The sequence below is a fragment of the Lissotriton helveticus genome, chromosome 12 (genome assembly GCF_964261635.1).
Source record: "Lissotriton helveticus chromosome 12, aLisHel1.1, whole genome shotgun sequence".
In the NCBI taxonomy this organism is placed as follows: domain Eukaryota; kingdom Metazoa; phylum Chordata; class Amphibia; order Caudata; family Salamandridae; genus Lissotriton; species Lissotriton helveticus.
Genome location: NC_136073.1, coordinates 223,407,476 through 223,433,141, shown reverse-complemented (window position 1 = coordinate 223,433,141; position 25,666 = coordinate 223,407,476). Strand labels below are relative to the sequence as shown.

General features: G+C 45.7%; 1 protein-coding gene across 2 annotated transcripts in view; it reads right to left on the bottom strand.

Annotated features, from left to right (window-relative positions):
• The window catches only part of BANP (BTG3 associated nuclear protein), a 1,144,281-nt gene that overhangs the window by 456,368 nt on the left and 662,247 nt on the right, over positions 1 to 25,666 (bottom strand). For both annotated transcript variants that reach the window (XM_078669175.1, XM_078669176.1), the window contains 2 exons: positions 18,311 to 18,373; positions 1,106 to 1,150 (listed from right to left, as the gene is read on the bottom strand). In XM_078669175.1, the coding sequence (XP_078525301.1) occupies positions 1,106 to 1,150; positions 18,311 to 18,373 (108 nt within the window). The remainder of the gene's footprint in view (positions 1 to 1,105; positions 1,151 to 18,310; positions 18,374 to 25,666) is intronic.

Here is a 25,666-nt window from a genome sequence, read left to right as displayed (position 1 = left end):
CCAGACCAGTTTGCCTGCTTTTCAATTTCTCTCGAAAGAAGTGTCAGGCCTTCCAAATTTACTTTTTAAAAGGAATAATTGAAAAGGGTGGGAACCATCCATATTGTTTATTTTTGAATGATTACGTTTTTACAGTACACGCTACCTGGAAAGATTATGTTTTAATACTAACTGGACAAAAAAGATTTTTTCAGATGTGTAATGTTCAAAGATAAATTTGGAAAGTGATATTTCTCTTTGTAACAAGTATCTGAGATTGGTGCACAATATGTTCCAAGACTAGGATTCCTACAATGATCTTATCCGAGTATTTTAGGACACTGAGCTGAGGCAGGGAGCGGTGAGGATGGTTTGCACAGGGCTTTCTTTCAGGCTGAGAGAAAACTGGAAACCAGGCTGGAAACTTGGCTATTCTGCAAGCAGAGGATGGTAATAGAGCTGCAGTAGATGAACCTCATGGTTCTCATTTCTTGCAAAAATTTAGGAATGGGAGAAGGGCAATATCGATGCTGTGGCATTACCCAACAGAAAAACCGACATAAAAGGGTTCATCCCATAGTCTGTCTTAGTCTGATGTTTTGCAGAGAACTTATTTTAGATGCACTACCGAAGAGATAAGAGGGTGGACAGTTGTTTAGCAATACATCAAGGCTGTCTTGCATATTCATATATGGGAGTATTCAACCTTTCTGCATTACATGTATTTGATAGTCAACCCCTGGCCTTCTAGCAATAGATTGATGACAGAATCTAAATAAGCATTTGCTTTATGAGTTAACACACATGCCAGACTTTGTGGCACAAAGACAGAATACATCCTAGGCATGCATTAAAAAAAAACAACAGCAACATTTTCTAAAGCAAAGGTCATAAACACATATGGGGTACAATGTGTAACGATTTCTCTGTGGAAGATTGTAACCTTCATCCAGACATTTCCTAGAAGCCATTCAATGAATCTTCTAAGCATCTGAGAAGAGAAAAAGCAAAACACTGTGTGTTTCAAGACATCCGAGCCAAGCGACCATGGCAAACAGTGACTTCCCGGAGCTTTATTAATATGGATGATTTGTCTTTGACCAAAGAAGATCACCTTTAATCTTACCTGGCCGTCTTGTCCCACGTGAACCTGGTGTATCTGTAGGTTACCCTGTAAGATAAGAAAGCAGAATGAACACACAACTCAGGAATTCCCCATGGAACAACCTCCGGGGCAATAATGTGGGAGAAGTACCCCAAGAAATTTCAGGCCTCTATCAGTGTAACAGTTCATTACAGCTTACTTTAGGGAAGCCATTAGCGGGGGCAATCTTTTATTTTTTCGCAAATACAACATGACATAAGTCGATTCCCAAATGGGATGGAGACTCAATCTTATAAGCTTTATGTTCCATTTTTCTAATTTTGATGCTTATCTCGCTGCGTCTCAATACATCAAATGTGCTATTGCAGATGGGTTTTACTCATTCACTTAAGCTTTGTCATAAGTGTCATAGCTCTGTCTCTCCTTTGCTGTTCGTCTCTCTGTAATTCATAGAGCAGAGAGAAGTTGGTAAAATATAACCCTATTCACTCACTGGCCTCATACACCCAGCACTCACTTACATCCGATCAACACAAGGCTCCATCTTGCACAGCACAGCACACACTCGCTTCTGCTCAGTTCTCATCCGCATCTGCCCTGCGCATGTCCCTCCATCTGCCCAGCTTTCACCCTACATCCGAGGAGTAGTCAAACCATCAGCAAAGAGCCTTAGAGCAACTGTCATATCACGGCCTGGAAAAATTAGACTGTTTTCCACCAGCTTTAGCCGGGTAACCTTGAACAAATAAATGCAGAAAAAGCAACTGAAACAGTATAGTCGAGATTTATGTTCAAGTAATACCTACAAAATGCAAAGCCTTGCAAATATTGAATGTTCTGAGTGTGCCAAAGTAATTGCTCCCACAACTATATTCCTACAGATTTAGCAGTCACCTCTAAATGGGGTGATTATCTTTTAGTTAGTTGACAATATTTTTTTTTCTTTATGGTGGTAGCATAGTACAACATATATATTATCCCTGTTCTAGAGTATTGCCACAAGCCAAGAGCTAAGCATGTAGGAGATTGTATCTTACTGTACTGGTTTAGTTTGTGAAAAAATATCTGTACCTTACACAATGTCTACTTAGGAAACGTGGTTTTACACTCTTTGCCAAAGGGAATGTATCCCAGAAGACTGAACTCTTATTTTAGGTCTCGCCTAGAAAGCGCATGCGCTGTGTCTTTGAGACATGCTGTATCCAGGATATGGCAAAAGACACATAATTGATAGACTGAATGCAGAACAAATCAAACCATTCACCTCCTGTCAAGAGATCTGGGTTAAATCCATTCTTTTTTTGCTCACCATGCCACCACCGTTTAGACCTGGCCATATGCAAATCAGACCCTGTGCCTCATGGGAACAGTCCAGTCCGAACTGCCAAGCCAGGTCCTCCCTGGACCGGAAACAAGCATCCTAGGACTGGTTTCGGAGTTTCACCCCTCATCAGGATAGCTTGATTCCAGTGGCACAGTGAGCCCGGCACCCATGTCTGGGCATACCCGGTGCACTTATAGCGAGAAAGCAAAAGACACACAATTGATGGACAGAATGCAGAAAAAATCAAAACATTCACCCCCAGTCAAGAGGTCTGGATTAAATCCATCGTTCTTTTGCTCACCATGCTACCCGTTTGGATTCAGGATATGGGCATGAAGCTTCGCCCACTTTCCTCCCATCTTTTTAATTGGCTTCCATCACTGTCCTATGTAAATGGTGGCTTTTCATTGGTCAATAGGCTTAGTAGTTCTTCCTCAGTACCGCCTTTTCTCTTCTTGTAATCTCCCATGAGGACACCCCCTGTTACATGTGTTGTCAGTCTAAGTTTTTATCACAGCCTTGGACCACTATTTTCTTACATGGCTTTTTCAGGACACGCTCTCCGGCAACACTTTTTTTAAATGTACCCAGCACGGCAAGTCCCGGCTGGCATAATGGCAGCCGTGACTTTCTTTTGTTATTTGCAGCGCTAAATGTGGCCACATGCCTTTTTTTCTGTTTCTTTACATTTGTTATAATGGCAGCACCCGTGGGTGTCACTATTTATTGAAAAGTAAAAGATATAGAAAAATTTTATTGCCCTTTTTACCCCATTTCTTTACTTTTGAAGCAACTGCAGCACCCGCGCTTTAGCTTAAGATGATTAAAGCTAGGGTGACGCCATTGTAACAAAAGTAAATGAATAGAGAAAAAAGCGTGCAGACACCATTTTTTTTCTATTTGTTTACTTTTTTTTTTACAATGGTGGCACCCGCGCTTTAGCTTTAAACATCTTGAGCTAAAGTGCGAGTGCCGCAATTGCTTTTTTTTCTTTCTCTTCCAGTAGGGGTGCCTGCCCGGCGGGTCAAGGACTTCCTTACCCAAGAGATCTCCTAGCAGGGCTTTCATTATTATTGTTAGATTTGGTATTATTACCTGTCTGTTTGTAAGTAGCACAGCACCACTCTCGTGGCACTATAAAAAAAAGTCAGCACCAGCCTTAGTGCAGCTGAGCTCAGCTGGGAGTTCACCTGCACACCGATTTTAGTGCCTTTCTGCAGCGTCAACAGTTTTCTTCTAGGCTCCTGTGGGCACTCTGGGTAAGTTTTGAAAAATATTTGATGCAGTGAAAAGAGTGAAAGTCCTTTCTTGGCAGTGTAAGCATTGAGTTGGCGGGAACCTTGCCAAGAAGGGGACTTTGGTTATAGGGTGACTGTGCCACAATCTCTTTCCACGCACAAGGCTTCTAGCCCGCTTTCTGCAACTAGGAGGCCATTGTGTTCTGTGGCGACTACTGAATATTTTACAGAAACGACGTCCAGTAAGGGGATAATGTGTGAGTTTGATTCCTGGTTCCCAATAAGCTAAAGCAACAAATGAGAAGTATTACTGCGACAGCAGCACATCTGTGGATAAGTGCACCCTGGTTGGCACTGTAAGCGCTACTGCCTTCCTGTGGAGTGGGAGCTCATGAATGTGTCACATGAATATTATGTAATTATCTTCATGTAACTGCAAACATATATCCTTTGCCGATTATTTACTACCCAAAACTATAGCAGGCCGTACTACTTACACCGCACCAAACAGTGCAACAAAAAGGCCTCACCAAACAGTATTACCCAAACTCTCACCAATCAGTATCACCAAAACTCTCACCAAGTAATACAACAAAACCTCAGCCCTCAAAACTTCTCAAAACATAAGCTAACAGTACAAACCAATATCTTGCTAGTAGCACTAAACATACCTCACACAGCATTGCTACCCCAAATCACTGTCATCAGTACTTCCCAAAACCACAGTCAGAAGAAGTACAACAAACATCACCAACCAATAGCACCCAACACCAAAGGTACCATGACTACTCAAAACAGGAGCTGTCATTACTAGCCAAAACTAAAGCCTGCTATACAACCTAAAGTTACAGCCATGCATATTACACCATCAATGACAGCAGCACTACGCAAACCACGGCCACTAGTACTGTGCCCTTAATGCAAATATAAACAGATAAATCACAGCTGAGCATACGTTTCCATTTGTTTTTACTAGAAGTTAAATTTTATTTAGCTTGCGTTTTAAAAATGGACCATTATTGTTTATTTAGCTTTATTTCACAAACAAAAATAAAGAAACAACAATGGTGCATTTTTACAACGCAAGCGAACACAAATCTCACTTCCTATAAAAAACAAATGAAAACGTATGCTCAGCAGCACTCTTTCTCTTTATAATTCCATTAAGGGTGGAGTACCTTATGTGGCTAAAAGAGTTCCCTTTACAACTCCACGGGGACACTTACAAACCCCCTCTGGTACAGCACTCTTTCCTTCATTCATGGCATTTAATTCAAAACAGTATTTGCGTTGCCAACAGCTCAAAGTTTCACTAATGCGAGACCTATTGCATTGCAAATTCTTGTTAAGGGATGATGAGAGGACAAACACATGCCCGCCTCAAGAATATCGTCCCTCCTTATAAGAATGGTTAATGGTCATGTGACTGGCCAGGATTAAGCCATGGGTAAACATAGTTTTTTCAGTAAAGTGAGACTTTTTTAAAAAAACACCTGTACTCAGCACATGAATTGGAGCGAGCATCGGTTGAAAACATTCAGGAAACATTTACGTCCTAGCTGGCTGCTTTTTATGTCTCCCCACTGACAAACCTCAGGAAATCAATACGTACTTGTAAGAACTAGCCTTTGCTTGCATGGACTGTCCACTGAGGCCATGGCATGTTGTGGATGGCTTCAATGCTCCATTGGTGTTCTCGTTGGAGAGTGCTCAAGTAGTTCTTTCATTCGACTGCAGAAACAACTTGACAAGTAGCTTGTAATCCAGAGTCAGTGTGTGTTCTTTGATCTATTTGTTTTACTGACATGATGAAATTTTAATTGCAGGTTTGTGGATTTTATTTGTTTAGGACGTGCGTCCCTCTTGCCTTGCCTTTACGGCAGGCTAACGCTATTGACTAATCATCTTGGCACGCTCAAGTGTTTTACGTTGCTGTCATGATAATCTTGGATTTACAGATTTATTCCAAACAGCAAAGACATGCATGTATAAGATGTCTTAACCAGTTTACTGCGGCCGTTATTTCGGCGCAGTGCTGGGCGTTCTACAGAGTGGGCGGGTCCGCGTCGGCAGTTGAACGTTCGCAGCAGTAGTGCTCCGAACGTTCAGCGGCTGACAGCAGCATCAATGTTAAAGATGCACTGAAAACACTGGTCCGTGGTGGTACATATTAGTACCCCCCCCTAGGATAGATGGGGCAGGCCTCTATAGTCACACTCACTGTCGTTTTAGCAGAGGACAGAGCAGGAACGAAAAAGGTATTCTAATCGGCACAGTACCATTAAAATACCCTCATCAATGTAACAGGCAAGCAGGCCTTTGTACATGTCATATGTCCTGTGTAGCCTGACAGTGACCCTGAACCATTGGAGAAGGACGCAGGGATAGAAATTATATTTTAGCGAGGCATCTAAATAGGTCCTGACGATAGCTCTGGACTCTCAGAGGCCAAACCACGAGGGTTGAACATGTTGACGGACATCAGGGTGTAGGGACATTGTATCCTCTGAAAACACCTGCCTTGCAAATTTAACCATACTGAAGGCATCCAATATTACAGGGATTCTGGGGTGTCCTTCAGGTATTTTGTTTTTTTAACCTCTGTTAGATAAAATATCCAAAGTGATCCCTGGAAGATGGTGGAGTCCATCCTGGTTTACAGCAACCAAGAAGAGAACTGGTGATTAAGCATGACACCAACAGGCCGTGTGAGGGTCAACAATTAATCAAATGCGAGTTTTCTATTCTGTGATTTGAGTATAAGCGCCCAGTGACCAGACATGAAGGGTTATGGGATACCTTAGGGTGGTATTTACTTTTAATTTACCCAACTTTTAACAGGCATCACATTTATCTGGAAGCCATGCAATGTACTGTGCTGATAGAAACCCAGAGGGGAGACATCAGTCCGGGCAAGGGTTTGTGAACCAGAAATATACGAGGAAGGTTAGGACACAAGAGAGAAACAAACTAGTACTCCCCCGACTGGTAACTACCCAGCATTCGTCTGTATGACCAACCAAAGTTTTATTGACTGCCTATGTCCTTCACTGGAATTATCATATACTTCCAGAATTCACCCTGCAAAGTAACCATACCACAGGAAAGCGTATAATAATAATAATAATAATAATAATAATACTGGATTTTATACAGCGCGAACAGCTACCTCGCGAGGAGGTGTCCCGGCGCTAGTAGATCACTGATAACCTTAGGCATACAAAATATGGGAGCTAGCGTGGCTGGGAGAAAAGCCAGGTCTTTAGTAATTTCCTAAAGCAGGGTTCGGAGGGGGCCTGTTGAATAACTTGTGGCAAGGAGTTCCACAGAGCAGCGACGTTGGCTGAAAAGGTCCGACCGCCTAGCCGGGCCTTCTTTGCCCGCGGGATGACCAGTTGGACACGGTCATTGGATCGTAGTGCACGGCTTTGAAAGTATCTAGGAAGGCGGTTTTTCAGGTATTGTGGGCAGGAGCCATACAGAGATCTGAACGCAAGTGTCAGAGCTTTGAATTTTATCCTGTTGGCTACTGGTAGCCAATGCAGGGTTCGAAGATGCGGAGAGACTGACTGCTTGAAAGGGATTCGCAGTAACAGTCTCGCAGCCGCATTTTGAACTACCTGAAGCCTATGAGTCAGGTATTTTGGTAGGCCCAGGTATAAACCATCGGCATAATCCAGCCGTGAGGTGACAGTCGCGTGAACAACCGTTTTTCTACAACTCTCCGGTAGGAGCCTTAGGATTTTTCGGAGGTTTCTCAGCTTGCTGAGACAGCATCCGGCCACTTGTTGGACATGGGATGAAAAGGACATGTTATCATCCCATCTCACTCCAAGATTTTTTGCCGAGTGACTTGGTGAGGGGGGCGGGCCCATCTCCGTGGGCCACCAGAGCTCATGGGCGGGGAGGGGACCCTTGCTGAAGAAGATGACTTCGGTTTTATTGGCATTCAACTTTAATTTATTAGTGTTCATCCAGTGTGCTATATCCTGGAGACAACCTTTGAAATTTTAGAAAGAATCATGTGTCATCTCCGAGTACGGAAATACCAACTGGGTGTCGTCGGCATATGAAATTGCCTTGACACCCCAGTTGGCAATTAACGTAAAAAGAGGAGCCAGGTAGATGTTGAACAGAAGGGGGCTGAGGGCCGATCCCTGCGGGACTCCACAGCCAAGAATTTTGGGCGTGGAAGAGAACGTCCCAAGTGTTACCTTCTGCGTTCTAAGCGATAGGTAGGAGTTTATCCACCCTAGTGCTCTGTCCTGAATGCCTATCTCTGCGAGCCGACTGAGTAGGCTGGCGTGGTCCACCGTGTCCAAGGCGGCCGATAGATCCAGGAGTACCAGCATTGCAGAGTCTCCTGCATCCATCGACCACCTCACTGACTCGGCTACCTCTATGAGCGCTGTTTCCGTACTGAAACCGGGTCGGAAACCCGATTGAGTTTCATGTAGGATGTTGTTGGTTTCCACAAATTTACTCAATTGTCGCTGTATAATTTTTTCCAGCATTTTTCCCGGGGCAGCTAATAGGGATATTGGGCGGAGATTCGTCAGGTCGTCAGGGTCCCCATTGGGTTTCTTCTTTAGGGGTAGGAGAGTGGCATGCTTCCAGACGTCAGGGAAAATGCCCGAAGCAATTGAAGAATTCCAAATACATTGAAGTATCGGGGCTACCGAGTCTGCAATGGCACTCCAAAGTTTAGCTGGGCAGGGGTCGTCCGGGGAACCGGATTTGCATCGGCTAAGTTCTTGCCTTACCTCATTCAGTGGAATGTGCATGAACTGGGTAAAAGTCTCTTCTAGCTCGCCTTTATTCGCTATGTCCTGCTTCACTGTTTTTGTTATTGGACCAAAAGAGTCGTACACCTTTTTAATTTTCTGTTCAAAATACTCAGAAATTTGCTCACATAGCGTAGCAGTGGGTACAACCTCTCTTTCAATGCATTTTGGCTTAAAAAACGACTGTACCACTTTAAAAACTTGTTTGCTGGACTGTTCTGCCTGAAAAATTAAGTCCGCATAGAAGCGCTTTTTGCTTTTCCTAATAGCTTTCCGGAATTGTTTAGAGGCTTCCTTATACCTGGCTTTTTCTTCTGGACCGTAGTTTACTCTCCAGAGTCTCTCCAGTTTTTTACATACTGCTTTCTCATTCCTAAGTTCCTGCGTGAACCAGGGGGCTGAGGGAGAGTCTCTTTTAGATAGGGCCCGGGAGGCTGGAGCAATAGAGGAAACCATCTTTCTGATCCATTCATTAAGAAGTATAGCATCCGTATTGGAATTATTTGTCAGGGACGGGATGGTTTGCGCAAGGACAGGGCACATAGTATCAGGGGTCAGTTTTTTCCACTGCCTCTTCAAGAAGTACCGTTTACTCGAGACAGGGGTATCAGTCGCAATATTCAGTGTGAATGGGAGTGCATGATCTGACCATGTCAGAGGAAGAGGTGTCTCAGACTGCACATTCTCAATGTTTGAAAAAATGAGATCAATAGTGTGGCCCCCTGTATGAGTAGGGCCCTCATTGATCAGTCTGAGACTGGCCATATTTAACGTGGATCTTAGCAGCTCTGCCATGGCACAGTCGGGTTTGTCCATGTGGATATTGAAGTCGCCTACCACAATAAAAAGGGGGTGGAGAAGCGAACTCTGGACAATGGTGTCCAGTAAAGTAGTAAGGTAGGGGTCTGTACCAACCGGTGGGCGATATAACACTAGTCCTGCTAGTGACAGCTGAGGGCTCACTTGGAAGCAAAAGTGGAGGCCATCAATACCTTGAATGGCAGTAGGGGCAGAGGATGTCAAAACTAAATGCTCTTTAAAAATAATGGCTACACCGCCGCCTCTTTTTGTCCCAGGGCGGTTGGCGAGGCATATTTTAAATCCCGAAGGGACTGCAAGTGCAATGGAGGTCGAATTGTCCTCCTTGATCCAAGTTTCAGTTAGAAACAATATATCCCATTCCTGCTCTTCAAGTAAAAGCCAGACATCATCTGCGTGTTTGGCTAAGGATCTACAGTTAAGAAGGCCCACCCTTAGGTTTGTTAGAAATAGGGATTTGGGCTTAGGGGATATCACAGAGGCATCACTGCCAATAGCTATCCCACAGTTGTTACAGGTCTGAGGGAGTTCGAGGGTCAAAGGGTCAATATAATGGGGGCAGCATTTGGATGGGGGATCGAGCGCCTTGAGGTCCTCACCCGACCACGCTATCCTTCCACCTTGTTCTTCGCTACCGGCAGCATGTCTGGCCCCGGCCGCGATCTGGTCGCGGACGGGCGCAGACGGGCTTGCCTTAGGCGCGCCTTCGGCGCGCAAACGGCGCGCCCGCTGCGCACGTCCGCTGCGCGTTCTAGAAATGCACATTTAAATAGTGGACCGTTTAGGGCGGGAAGGGGGCGTGGCCAGAAGTGGGCGTGGCCAGCGGCGAGTGGAGCCGGTCGAGGGTGTCACGTGGCAGCGCTAGGTCCGCTGCACGTCACCTTAAAGTGCCAGAGTGTCAGTTAATAAACACAAAGTACAAAGTTTAAAATCACACAGTACAGGGTTTAAAAACACAATATAGGACAGGACACCAGTTTTAAAATATCAAATCAAGCAACTCCCGGCTTTTCGCCTCAGGAGACAGGATCTAACTGAGCGCTCGGTATTCAGCGCTACTAATAGGGCGGGAAGGGGGCGTGGCCAGAAGTGGGCGTGGCCAGCGGCGAGTGGAGCCGGTCGAGGGTGTCACGTGGCAGCGCTAGGTCCGCTGCACGTCACCTTAAAGTGCCAGAGTGTCAGTTAATAAACACAAAGTACAAAGTTTAAAATCACACAGTACAGGGTTTAAAAACACAATATAGGACAGGACACCAGTTTTAAAATATCAAATCAAGCAACTCCCGGCTTTTCGCCTCAGGAGACAGGAACTAACTGAGCGCTCGGTATTCAGCGCTACTAATAGGGCGGGAAGGGGGCGTGGCCAGAAGTGGGCGTGGCCAGCGGCGAGTGGAGCCGGTCGAGGGTGTCACGTGGCAGCGCTAGGTCCGCTGCACGTCACCTTAAAGTGCCAGAGTGTCAGTTAATAAACACAAAGTACAAAGTTTAAAATCACACAGTACAGGGTTTAAAAACACAATATAGGACAGGACACCAGTTTTAAAATATCAAATCAAGCAACTCCCGGCTTTTCGCCTCAGGAGACAGGATCTAACTGAGCGCTCGGTATTCAGCGCTACTAATAGGGCGGGAAGGGGGCGTGGCCAGAAGTGGGCGTGGCCAGCGGCGAGTGGAGCCGGTCGAGGGTGTCACGTGGCAGCGCTAGGTCCGCTGCACGTCACCTTAAAGTGCCAGAGTGTCAGTTAATAAACACAAAGTACAAAGTTTAAAATCACACAGTACAGGGTTTAAAAACACAATATAGGACAGGACACCAGTTTTAAAATATCAAATCAAGCAACTCCCGGCTTTTCGCCTCAGGAGACAGGATCTAACTGAGCGCTCGGTATTCAGCGCTACTAATAGGGCGGGAAGGGGGCGTGGCGGGAAGGGGGCGTGGCGAGTGGAGCCGGTCGAGGGTGTCACGTGGCAGCGCTAGGTCCGCTGCACGTCACCTTAAAGTGCCAGAGTGTCAGTTAATAAACACAAAGTACAAAGTTTAAAATCACACAGTACAGGGTTTAAAAACACAATATAGGACAGGACACCAGTTTTAAAATATCAAATCAAGCAACTCCCGGCTTTTCGCCTCAGGAGACAGGAACTAACTGAGCGCTCGGTATTCAGCGCTACTAATAGGGCGGGAAGGGGGCGTGGCCAGAAGTGGGCGTGGCCAGCGGCGAGTGGAGCCGGTCGAGGGTGTCACGTGGCAGCGCTAGGTCCGCTGCACGTCACCTTAAAGTGCCAGAGTGTCAGTTAATAAACACAAAGTACAAAGTTTAAAATCACACAGTACAGGGTTTAAAAACACAATATAGGACAGGACACCAGTTTTAAAATATCAAATCAAGCAACTCCCGGCTTTTCGCCTCAGGAGACAGGATCTAACTGAGCGCTCGGTATTCAGCGCTACTAATAGGGCGGGAAGGGGGCGTGGCCAGAAGTGGGCGTGGCCAGCGGCGAGTGGAGCCGGTCGAGGGTGTCACGTGGCAGCGCTAGGTCCGCTGCACGTCACCTTAAAGTGCCAGAGTGTCAGTTAATAAACACAAAGTACAAAGTTTAAAATCACACAGTACAGGGTTTAAAAACACAATATAGGACAGGACACCAGTTTTAAAATATCAAATCAAGCAACTCCCGGCTTTTCGCCTCAGGAGACAGGATCTAACTGAGCGCTCGGTATTCAGCGCTACTAATAGGGCGGGAAGGGGGCGTGGCCAGAAGTGGGCGTGGCCAGCGGCGAGTGGAGCCGGTCGAGGGTGTCACGTGGCAGCGCTAGGTCCGCTGCACGTCACCTTAAAGTGCCAGAGTGTCAGTTAATAAACACAAAGTACAAAGTTTAAAATCACACAGTACAGGGTTTAAAAACACAATATAGGACAGGACACCAGTTTTAAAATATCAAATCAAGCAACTCCCGGCTTTTCGCCTCAGGAGACAGGAACTAACTGAGCGCTCGGTATTCAGCGCTACTAATAGGGCGGGAAGGGGGCGTGGCCAGAAGTGGGCGTGGCCAGCGGCGAGTGGAGCCGGTCGAGGGTGTCACGTGGCAGCGCTAGGTCCGCTGCACGTCACCTTAAAGTGCCAGAGTGTCAGTTAATAAACACAAAGTACAAAGTTTAAAATCACACAGTACAGGGTTTAAAAACACAATATAGGACAGGACACCAGTTTTAAAATATCAAATCAAGCAACTCCCGGCTTTCGCCTCAGGAGACAGGATCTGCGTATCCTGCAATATAGCTGACAAATTTACTCTAACCACTTCCAAGTGCAACAATGTATTAAACAGAGAAACTGAAGGCGTCATATCGTCAAATTCAGCCACCACAACCAAGGAAAAACACAAAATGAGGGCCTATGCGTCTGTTTGATTTAATAGGTTTGTAGCACATAATGCACATGTAACAGATGTAGGGGGACCTCTCTTATGGGTGAGCAAATTGAAGAAATAATACCAGCCACAGAATATTCTTCTCCATATGAAATGGCTGTCAACTTAGAACTGAACATAGCATCAGGGAGGAACACTACTGTGTCCTGTTGAGGGTGAGGGGTTGGTGGAAAGGAAGTATACAAGCCATCTGCTGTATATGTTGGCATCCAGTCAGAATTGTAAGGGTGATCTTACTGCAGTAGACCTATTTGTTGAGATAGATAACTTTGAGTCAAGACATTTCCAGCCACCAGTAGACTTATACAAAACGGACTCAGGCAAAGGGTTGGGTCAAGAGCTCTTTAAGCAGATTCTTCACATTAAATTAGATTGAAATAGCATGGAAAACTGCAACGGATTCCAGGAACAGAAGGAGCCAATGTACGTGGAACCCACATTTGGATAGGGTAACTGCAGGTGTTAGAATCACACGTAAGGGCACCGCAGTATACTAAATCTAAGGGTGACCTGCCAACGTCTGGTAATGCAACAATTTGAGATTAAAAGGTTGCCAAGTGAGTAAGAAACCCAGTCTTTACTTACTTCACGAGCCCCACCTTCACTCACAGCGGTAACTCACTAATATGAACAAACTGCACACGCCTACCCAAAAGCATGGACAGGTGCATCACCTCCATACTAACCACATCATATCCATATTGCACTATTTCCATTGGCTTCACATTGAGGCTAGTTTCAAATTTAAACTCTGCTGTCTGGTTTATAAATCCATCCACCACAACAATTGTCCTTATCTAGAAGAACTGTTTAACAAAATATGTATGCAGTTCCTGAGGAATGCATTCAAAGGGGAAAGGGAGGGATAATGTCCCAGGTACCAGGAAATTGAGAGAACAGTTGGAGAAATGGCTCCTTTTAGGAGCAAGGGCCCTCACACACCCTGAAGGATGTCATGCTTCATCATCGGGCAGCTACTCGTTGGGCCGGAGCTGCAATGCCCAACGGGCCCCCGCAGGGGAGCTCTTTGCCGGAAGCCTTCTCTTTTTGCCGATGTGAAGTCTGAGGGGGGGGGGGCAAAAAACTAGTGTGAGTAGAGACGGGAGAGTGCGAGTGAGAATTAAATGTAGCTAAAGGAAACCCAGAAGGTATCATTTATTAACTGCGTTTCTGTGCTGTATTAAAAACAAGGACTGTAAAGTTGTGGCTTGAGAGGGAAGAAATGTATAACCACTCGAGCTCAAATTAGGATATGTGCAGTGAATGGGTCACAACATGTTTCATGCCGGTTTAAAGTCCAAGGAATCTCGGCATTTCGTCAGGAGCAAGTGATTCTCGTCTACTCTGACAGGGTCGGATTGTATGTGTGATTGTGTGAGTGAAGTGCCGTACCCTGGTAGCTGGGCTCGTGATGTAGCCCTGAACAATTGAAAAACAAGATACCTTCAGGATACACCTGGGGGGGGATTACTGGCCCCTCGTGTCATTCCAGGCATCTGCCCGGTGAAGAGAGACGCAGCCACAATTGGCGCCCCTCCAGGGTGTTCGACCTACCCAAACCCAGTAGACACGGAGAGTCTGGAATGACACGAGAGGGCCAGTAATTTCCCTCTCTCCCACAAGTGTATTTTGAAGGTACCTTGTTATTCAATGAGTCTGAGCAAACCTGACCTACATCTCAATTTTAGGTTCACAAACCCGTGTAGGAACTGCCTGCCAGGTCAGGAGTTTACTCATGGTCTATCAGGTAGTTCTTTGGCATTCCCTGGGTTGTGCCTATGAATAGGCACAGCAATGGGAACGTAAAAGGCAGTGCCTGCACGGCATGGTTTGCTGCAGTCCATGCCATGCAGGAACTGGTGTGCATGCATACATGGGAGCACATGTTGTGCCCACCGGTGTGCATCCACCTGGCGTGAGGCACCAGGGGCCCCTATAGGGCCCCCGTTGTTTCCTCACTTACATACTTTTCATGGTGGTTGCACCACTATGAAAAGTGTGCTGGTAAGGGAACTCGTAATATGCTTGGCGGGACCGAAGTGGTCCCGCCAAGCAAATTACGGCTTCAGGACCACGAGCAACCACCAGGGAATGGCGGTTTCCTGGCAATTGCGACTGTTTCGATGTCCCAGGGCAGCACAACCACCCTAGTCATAATAAGGCGGTTGGGAAACCGCAACTGTGAGTCTGTTGGTCCATGGACCGCCAGACTCATAATAAAGGCCTCTGTCAAACTCTTGCCGAAAAATGCCCTCACGCTAGAGTGAGCATTTTCTAATGCAACTCCTTCTGAGGAACCAATGTAAAGCAAGATTGTACCCCACACATGCCAACTATTAACTCATGAATGACACATCAAAATTAGGGACATCTCTCTGCACTTTGCAATTGCTTCCTTGACATTTGCTTCCTACTGCATCCATTGCAAACACTAAAAGAACACTTCAGAATTTGAAAGATAAGACCATGAACTGGGATTGACTGATCAATGGCAACTGTAAAATGGAAGGAAAAGGTAAGGGAGCTGCAGGATTATGTAGAACGTTGTGCATCAATAAAATACTCTGTTGCTTTGCTGACGTCAACTTGGCAGAGGAATGTGCAAAATATATACCCTGAAGCAACTGTGTGAAAATCCAATCAGTTACCTTCTTTGATTACATCTAAGACCCTCTAAGCACAGAGGCTGAAGCGTTCCAATGAAGGCTGAAAAAAACTTGTTCTAACCTGGGTGGCAGCTTGTCTCTTTCCTGGACTAGTGAGACATTGGCAGAGGAGTGCTGCTTTGGGATTCAGGCAGTCAGGGATATCCATCCCCAAATCCCCTTCCATCAACCAAGTGAAATTTCTGGTCATGGACATTGCGTTACTCATTGAGCAGCAACAGTCACTTTGTAAAAGAAACACTTTAGATAACACTGAAGGACTAACTATCATAATTAAAGATCACCTCCTGCCTGACGGTGATCTCTGTACCTATGGTGTTCCATCAATACACAGGATGCACTGTTGTCAAAGCTGAATGTCAAGTGGGTGCCATGTGTTTTGGCAAGCTTGGAAATCTTTTTTTTTTCTCAAAGTCCCAAAGCAAGAGTTTGTTTGAGAGAAATAAAAAAAACAATCAATGGATCTGACGTGCATGTAGTTTCAGCCGTGTGCACGGGTCCAAAGGCCGGAATTGTTTGTTTTCCCATCCCTCGCCCACCATCTCTCTCCCTGGCAGACCCATGGCAGGCTAATCAGTGGTCCTACTGCTACTGTGGCTTGGCAGCCACTTGACTGATGGGGCGCCAGTAAAGGCTTTCAAACCGTGCAGGCAGCTGAGGTCCAGCACTGAAATGATCAGTTACATCAAATCAGCATAGGTGGGCAGCTAGAGATAATGCTGCTAGCAACGTCTGAGGACTGCTCTGCAACCAATCTATCAATCTAGGATACTTAAGAATGCATATAAGTTTAGCTAGTTCTATTAACTGAATGTTTACACCAAGCATGAATTTTTTTAACAGGTAAAACCCTTGGTTTTTATTAATGATTTAAAGAAAAGAACATACAATACTCATCCCTGTGGTTGGAGACTATACTACGCATAACTTATGCTGCTTCTCATGAAAAATGGGAGCCACTACATTACGGATGAACTATCGACTTGCAAAAATATTGAGTCCACAGTATTGACTACTACCATACTGTGTAGATATGGCATGTACATGTGAAGTTAATAATAATAAATGTGTACTTCGCAATATATAATTATCTTGAGGCAAGACTTTTTGTATTTTGATATTTCAACCGCAATACTGTCACAAACAACCCAAGTGACATCAGTTTGAAATCAATGGGATGGGTTCAGCGCCTGGAAACCCTCATGGGTAATTAGCAGCGCTCTATAAATTCACAGAACATAACAGATGATACACTCTATGACATTATTAAAGGGTTAATGTCATGCCAAGTTCCTTCCTGTGGTTTAATTAAGGGAGCAAAGCCACTCCTGCTACCCCTTCGACTTTAAATACAGACACCATTGCAAAAGTTTCCTCTAGCCAATGGTAATTCAAAGCTGGCATGCATGTGCTAGCTCTACTAAACAATGCGACTCCGGGTCAATCCAGGACTCAGCAAGGAACAAAAACAATCTCGTTAGTGGCACTGTGGCTCAGCTACCAGCTGGATTTCAATAGTCTGCTTGCACAATATGGATTTTTTCAATGATGTCTCTCAGCCACTAACATCCATATTAAATTTCGAACTTTTATTCAAAAACGTGTATTCATGATTCAAACCACTCGTCATCTCAATAAAAGTGGTTATGAAACAAAAGTTAAAACCTTTGCTTGGCGAGACCTTAAATAATAGCTATACCATCTAAAGAATGTCTCTTTCTGGCAGCCATTGGCCTTTAGCAAAACGTAAGCCTCACCAGGGACAAAGGGTAGCATTATAGGAATCACAAAATAGCACCAGTGTTACAAAATCCTCAAGCTTGCGGTCTTTGAGGTAGGAACTTTAAAAAGAAACATCTTTATTGCAGAAGCAAATTACAAGATGAAAAATGCGATTTGAAAAAGAACAATATAATTGCATTTGGACGCCTGCCTTCTCTCTCAGCATGTGCAGTGATGTTGAAAATCAGTGCTTCCGGCTGCACATGCTGAATACACCAAGGCAAGAAACGGAAGTCTATTCCTCACCTCTGCTGCTGCACATTCCAAGTCCTTCTAGGCTCAGTCCTCATTCTACAGAGAAATCTCGGTTGTTCCCTTCCAAGTGTTTCAGAAAAGCTGAGGATTGTTATGATAACACAAACTACATCAAGAAATGGTTGTCTGCCAGCCATTCCCTGTGTGGACAAAATGTGTGTTATGCGTAATGCAGTGGCGTAGCAAGGAGGGGGGACTGGGGGGATAGGGGGGTGGGGGGTGGGGGGGGGTTGGGGGGGTGGTCCGCCCCAGGCTGCACGAGATTTGGGTGTATCTATATACATATTTCTTATTTTGGCGATAATTACATCGGAAGGATACAGGCCTTATGGTACCAATTAACTTGCAGTGTACAATTACGCTGTGGATTAAAGCGGTATTTATTAACAACAGTAAAACTATTCTTTTTCAGGGCATCAGGGGCAGCTCTAGGCTCATGGCGGCCCTGGGCAGGGAGCGTAGGTAGGGGGCCACATAAGAAGGGGTCCGGGCGGGGTGGCGCAATGAGGCCAGTGAAGAGGGGGGGTCAGGGTGTTTGGAAGTGGAACAGAGCCGGAGACCGGCAATTCCCTGCCAGGGTCTGCCACGCCAATATGTATCCATCCTCAGAGGATTATTATATTAAGGATATATATTGGCGTGGTGGCACCTGAGGATTGGTGGCCCTGTGCAGGTGCACAGCTTGCACATGCCTAAGGCCGCCCCTGAGGGCATGCAAACACTACCGCTGTTACTAATGCGTATGAAAGAGGAAAAGGAAACTCAAAGAAACATCGGCACCCTGGTTGCTTCATCTTTGAAAAGTATGGCTTGTGCCTGGGAAGTTAGAAGTGATTTATTTAAACTGGGACACAGATCTCTGGTTGCAAAGACACCGAAGTTCTTGAATTAGTGCATACATTCTCATAACATAGGAGAAACTCACCTCGCTGTCCTGTGTGATCTGCACCTGTTCTCCCTGTGGCACCTGGGCTATGTGAAGGTGTCCCTGTACGATTCAAAAAAGAAAACCAAAAAGAAGTATTAACAAAATTAAATCAAAGGAAAGTGTTCTTGCATGAAACTTAAATAATAGTGCTTTTTACATCTTGCCTACACAGCGCCTGAGCTGTACTGTGAAACATACTGTTTACCTATCAGTAGGCTTACAACCCACCCACAGCATACCATTAGTTGTTTTCGTTGGTAATCTCATTTGTAATATTTTGATTGCTTAGCTCCCTTCCTTTCTTGTGTTTACTCCTCCCTGGAGCATGGACCAAGTCCATGTGTTATTCCTAGACACAGGACCAGAATTCCTGAACAATCGCATACACGTTCCCCAACACACCAGATGCCTACTTTCTGACTCACTCTCACTCACTCACTCCTCGCATTCACAAAAGCAAAACTAGAGGTCGCTCATTCTCCTACATTTCACCCAAGACATGGCACGACCTCCTTCAACATATCAGAGACTCCAACTCTCTTCTTGAGTTCTACAAGGAGCTGAAGACCTGACTCTTTGTATAAGCACCTTGGGGCCCATACACCTACACATCCGCCCAAGCACCTGGATACCCTCTCGGGTGATCAGTCCCCTATACAAATCAACATAAAATAATCTTGTCTTTTTGCAGCACACTATATATTTTATAAACGTTTCAGTATTATTCATGGACGTGCAATGGGGTTTCCTACTTTTTATTTCAGGCATACCGCTTTTTTTAATGTTGCTTTCAACCTATTTGCGATCTTTATCAATGCTTTAATTACTTAACCTACAACTGTACAACTCTATGCCACTTAATACGACTATACACCACGCTACACAATGCCATTGAACATCACTCTCTGCCACTCCACGTGACTAAACCATACACCACTCAACTCTAGGCCAATCTACTCTATGCCACTCTACTTTCCGCCACTCCACTCTACCCAAATCTATGCCACTCTACTCTCTACCACTCTACTATACACCTCTCCATTCTAGGCCACTCCAATCAGTACCAATTTAGTGAATGCCACTCTATGCCACTCCAACCAACGCCACTCCACTCAATGACACTCAACTCTATGCCACTCCACTGTACACAATGCCACTTTACAGTACTCTATACCACTCCACTCTACACCATTCCACTCCACTCAATGCCACTCTATAACACCCTACTCTATGCCACTCAACTACGTCACTCCACTATACGCAACTCCACAGAATGCCACTCTACAGCACTCTACGCTACTCCTCCCTATGCTGCTCCACTCTACGCCTCTCTACACCATTGCACTCTACTCCACCCCAATCCATGCCATTCTACCCTGCTCTACTCTATGCCACTCCATGCTGCTGCATTCTAAGCCACTTCGTTCTATGCTACTGTACACTACTCTACTCTGTGCTACTCCAATCTACTCCACTCCACTCCACTCCACTCCACTCCACTCCACTCCACCCCACCCCACTCCACTCCACTCCACTCCACTCCACCCCACCCCACCCCACCCCACTCCACTCCACTCCACTCCACCCCACCCCACTCCACTCCACTCCACTCCACTCCACTCCACTCCACTCCACTCCACTCCACTCCACTCCACTCCACTCCACTCCACTCCACTCTACTCTACTCCACTCTACTCCATTCACCTCTTTGGCACCCCCCTCTATGCCACTCATTTTCTAAGACCATCCTTCAGAACAGGAAAGAAGGTTATCGAAAGTAATACTTCTAACAGCAGATACCTCATCTGCTGAAAAGATTCAATAGCAGTGCCCTTCCCCAGGTGATGAGTTTTACGGAGTGGTCAAATGAGGAAATTCTGAAGCACCAAGAGTGAGAAATTGCACAGCTTCTCATCTCTGACTCAAACAATAATGCTATGTGAAGGAGTAAAGAGAGGCCCATATTGCTGCACGACAAATCTTAACCATAAGAACACCCCTGGCTAGTGCAAAAGTGGAAGACTTTGCATTGGGGGTGTGAGCCCGAATTTCCTCCAGCAGTTCCTTTTATGCAAGGCCATAAACATCTTTATGCACAATGTTGTCCAGCAGGACTGCCTTGCTTTTTTATTGTGTGTATACTCCACAGAGAGCTGGTCATTAAACCTGATTTCTTTGGTGTTGTTGATGTTAAATCTAACTGCCCTTCTGGCTTACAGCTAGTGTAATCTCGCCACCTTCTTGTTGTGATGATGTAGAGGGCATAAAATATCATAGTCAAAGACGGAAAGGAAAGTCGCTTTAGCTCCTAGGAACAATTTCTACAGGAAGAAGCATGCAAAGGGCGAGCATACTCAGTGCTTGCAACTCACTGATGCATTTCAACAAAGTAATGGCCACTAGTAAAACTTGCTTGAACGTCAAAAGGTGCAACTACTAAGGGGCTCAAAGGCAGCACTCATCAGGACAGACAAAACAAGTTTCAAATGGAAGTTCAATGGAAGTTAGAGTGAACATGTGACCCAACTCTTAACAACCTGATTATGATGGGAGATTTGAAAAGGGATGGTTGACCTGTAACGTGAGAAATGCAGACAAAGCAACAATGTGTTCTTTGACAGTGCCCACTGCACAGACTTGCTGGGCCAGTAAGAGAGCCAAATGAAGGACCTCCAACAGGTGAGCCCTCAAGTGATCCACATTCTTTCCTGCACACCAGGAGACAAATGTATCCCACGCTCTAGAGTACACCTTCTTGGTGCAGGAGTGATGAGCCAACAGTATTATGGTGACTCTCTCCGGTAAAGCTGGAAGAAACTGAGGTGTCTCTGCTCAATCTTCAGGCATGAAGGAGGGGACTTTGGAGGTTGGGGTGCAGCAGCCATCCCTCAAACGTAGTGTCCTGAGAGGTAAACATAGTGAGTGACACAGAGGAAGGAGAAAATGGTCAAAGTACCACACTCTTCTCTGCAAGTCTGAGGTAAATAAGATGAGTTGGGACCAGACCTGCCAGATCTTTCTCAGAACGTGAGGAATCATGGGCTTGTGAGGAAATGCGTAGTGAAGTGGAAAGCACTGCCTCAACCAAAATGCATCCCCAAGGATACCTGCAGCAGATAGTTGAGAGCGCAGAACTGAAGGCAATTGGCATTATCATGGGTGGCAAAGAGGTCTACCTAACAGGTGCACTACAGGGCAAATATGAACTGAAACACCTCCAGGTGGGGATACCACATATGGCCAGCAAGATGACGCCAAGTGAAACTGTCGGTTATCGTGTTCAGAGAGCTGGCCAGATGCTTTAAGATTAGCCAGATCTCAAACTGTTGCACCCAAGACAAGAGCCTCAGTGCTTTTTGTCAGAGAAAGTGACATCCCATTTCTCCTTGTTTGGTGATGTACTACATCATGGTTGTATTGTCCATCAAGATCCGAACAGACAGACCACGGAGGGAAGGGAGGAAGCCAAATCACCCTCAGTTCAAACTGGCAGACGTGCAGCACCTGTTCTTATGGAGACCAGAGGACTCCGATCTCCAGTTACTCCATAAGTGGATGCAGCTGTCACCACTGCAATCATGGTTGGTGGGGGGTAGAAGGCCATAATTCAGGAAGGGGGTCCACCACGGATCACCAGTCCAGGTCCTCTGCTGTGCCCCATGAGATCGTGATGGAGTCTAACAGATGATAGTCTCTACTGGAAACACTAGAGTGCTCAAGTGCCAGCATGCCTACATGATTAGTCAGCAGACCCAGCAGGCAAAGAACCATCAGGAATGGAATACCAGCTACGACACGAAACACTGAAATCATACGCCAAATGTTCCGGATCCTCTGGGAAGGATAGATAACTCAAAGCAATGTTGTGTCCAATACTGCTCTTATAAACAGGAAACTGAAAAGGCTCAGGTTGAGATTTGGGTGCTTTGATCCAAAAGCTCAAGAAGGACAGCAGGGAAGCTGCTGTCTACAGGTGATGCGACACCATCTGCAGAAAGCTTGCTTTGAGCAGCCAGTCATCTAGCTATAGGAAAAAGGAAATCCCTGACCTTCTCAGGTCACAACCACTGCCATCAGCCTTGGTAAATACTCATGGTGCTGATGTTGACCTAAGTCAAAACCTGTTAGTGGGTAGGTTTTACCACAAAATGCAAGAATCAATCTGTGAGATTGCAGGATCTGTATGTGGAAGTACGCATCGAGCATGTCTAGGAATACCAACCAGTTTTCAAGTTTGAGGGCCAACAGACCTTGAGCCATTGAGAGATTCTTGATTATTTATGTGCACAGAAACAATTTCATGACCCTTGGGTCTAGGATTAGACAAAGACTTTTTTTCATGGAATCAGGAAGTGCTGAGAGTAGCACCCCTTTACAATTTCCTGTTCTGGAACCAACCCCAATGCTCCTTTCTGCAGTAGGGCCACCACCTCTTGCTTCAAGATCCAAAGTGGTATTATGGCTGATGGGACTTGTGGGAAGGGATCTGGGGAGGATGCCTGCAGGAAGAGAAGATCATACCCCCTCTAATTTTAACACACTGGTATGACATTACGGAAATTAAAGTGACTTTAGGTGATGCATGAGAGGCAGAGAGCAGATAGGTGTGTGCCCCCCTTTCTTTGCCTCCGTCTGTTTAATGTTGACACAGATGGATTTGGTATTGCTTAGCTGACTGGGAAGGCTGAAGGTGGACAATGATGCGATGATAAGAAGCAAAAATGTCAAAACTGCCTGTAGTCTCTGTAGGTGACTGAAAGTCCAACGATCGTGCTGTCATCTGCCCATCTTGAATCTTTCCAAGGTGGCATCAGACTGGACTCTGGAGAGGCACGTCCTATAGAATGGCAAGTCCATAACTGCAGACTACAAATCTCCAGAGAACCAAGATGGCCTGAGCCAAGCATGTCTGCGTAATATTAGAGAAGAGTCCACAGCCCTGGCCATTAAGTCAACAATATTGAGGCCAGCTCTGATGATGTGCCTTGAGGAGTTTGGTTATCCTTGCCACCTTGCCAAAATATTTCTTGAGGTCGTCTGGTAAGTTCAGCACCACCATTGCAGCCATGTCCCACAGGATGTATGTCCCCAGCAGCCATGTCCCACAGGATGTATGTCCCCAGCAGGGAGACAGACAGAGTTGAGGGAACGCACGGCTAACTAGCAGCTGAGAATACTTTCTTCCTTACTGCCTAGGACTTCTTTAACTCTCTATTGAGTCGGTCTGCAGAGAACGTGCAACAGTTTTACTTATTTCAGGACAAAACCTTCACAGCTATGCTTTTTGGGGAAGAATATGAAGGCATGTCTCTCTGGGCTAAGGGGCGGTACTGCTGGAACTGATGTGGTGATCTCCAAGGCAGCCTTTACCGGACAGGTGAGTGCCTCACTGAAGGGCAGTAAACCTTTTGACAAGGATTTGCTTGGCTGGAGGAATTCTATCAGGATGTTTGCTCTGGCTTCTACAGTAGGGAGGAGCAGCTCTAGCACTTCAGACCCTTCCTGAGGACAGCCTGAAAAGACGCCAATTTCAGATGAGTTTGTGCTGAGGGATACTCTATTTCTGTCGCAGGGTACTGTCCAGTCCACTTACGTTTTGACGAGCCAAGGAGTCTGTTAAGTCTAAAGAAGGATGGGGCAGCAAGTTGGCTCATTCACTGCTATAATCCATGTAATACGGAACTCCGTACCAAAGAAATCATGCACTGTTTGCCAACAGCTTGCCATGCGTAGGTATCCAGCTGTTCTTCTCTGTACTTATCCTCCTCTGCTATAATATGGGCCTTTCTCCTGGACCTAAACAGGACAGGCTGCTCTGTAGCTGGCATTGGTGTGGGTGATGCTGGTGTCAATGCTGGTGGAAGGTGTACCGGCGAGGGTATCTGCCCGGGGAGGCTCCGGTTGGAACCACACCTGTTCTAGACAGAACGGAAGGGGAATTTTTTTTTTTTTTAACTGTGTTTTATATAGCGCGAACTTGACCCGAAGGTATCGGGTATCAGAGCGCTTTAAACGAGCACCAGTTGCATTAGATAAGGACACATTATTTTTTGTAAAGCACGGGGAGATTAATTGATTTGCCCAGAAGCACAGGCTGTTCTGCGTCCTTGCCATCCTTGCCGAGACTCGAACCAGGTTCCCCAGATTTGAGGTCAACCGCCCTAGCTGTTAGGCCAACTCCTCTCCCCAATATAGACATAGAGGGACAGGGAGGACCCAAATGGCAGGAACCCAAATGGAGTCCTAAAAGGTCCCGTGGGGCCCCGGTGCACTTCAAAAGGAACCAACGCATTCTGGAACATCTCCATCATAGCACAGAGAAAAAGGACTGGATCAGCGCCGGAATCTGAAATTCCTGATGAGACGGTAACATCGCCATATATGGAGGCATCAGGGCCGATAGAGGTCACGTAGAAGACACCTGGGGCACCGCCAGAGGAAACTCCCCAGACAGGGTGAGATCCACCAGTTCTGGTTACAAGCATGACTGCGCAGGGGCAGAGAGCATCAAGGGGAGTAACCTCTCGGCTTTCAGTGTTGTATAGGCCAGTTGTCTCAATGCGTCCGCTTCTTTTTAGGTTTTCTCCTCTTCTCCCTCAAGAAATTCGACAACAGAGAACAGCAAAATCTGCAGGGAGTCCACAACATAGAGTGCAACCAGTGATGAGCCAGACGCACGTTGTGAACCAGAAAATGTTTTGCCTCATGTTCTTTCATAGCCATTGGGTGCTTGAGGTTACACTTGACGCATGACCTTGAGTAAAGCAGTTCTCATGAGGGTCCGAAACTGACTTTTGCCAAGTACACTTGTGCCAAAGCTTGAACGGTGTCTACTTGGAAGGTGACTGGGATGCAAACACCCAAGGGGAGTGTGGATATCTTTAGCAGAAACGTCAACAAAGTGGGCTTACTGTCCAAAACCTTAATTAAAATTTTCAGGCAGCCCAACGTCAGTAATCAGTCATCACTGATGGGTTTCCTTATCACCTTAACAAGTGGAAGCTTTCTGCTCATTAGTGAGTACAACCGACTCAGCATTTGTGATGTAAAGTGGAGTTCAAAGGTCACTCCACCATATCAAAAGGCTTCTTAGCAATGGCAGTGCTACTGTATCTACTTTGCTTTTAAAATATGCATAAAACTTAAGAACTCGTACAACATGTTGTAATGATATGATTAGTCTAACTAGTCAACCGTTGAGCAAGGAAGGAATAAAGGATTTTAATATCTACATTAAGGAGCTGTATCGGCCTGGAATGTTCATGTACTTCAACGTGTTATCACTTTTAACAGGTGTGATTAAATCTCTCTTCAGCTGTGATTGGGCAATCTAACTCAACTCATTCCCAGACA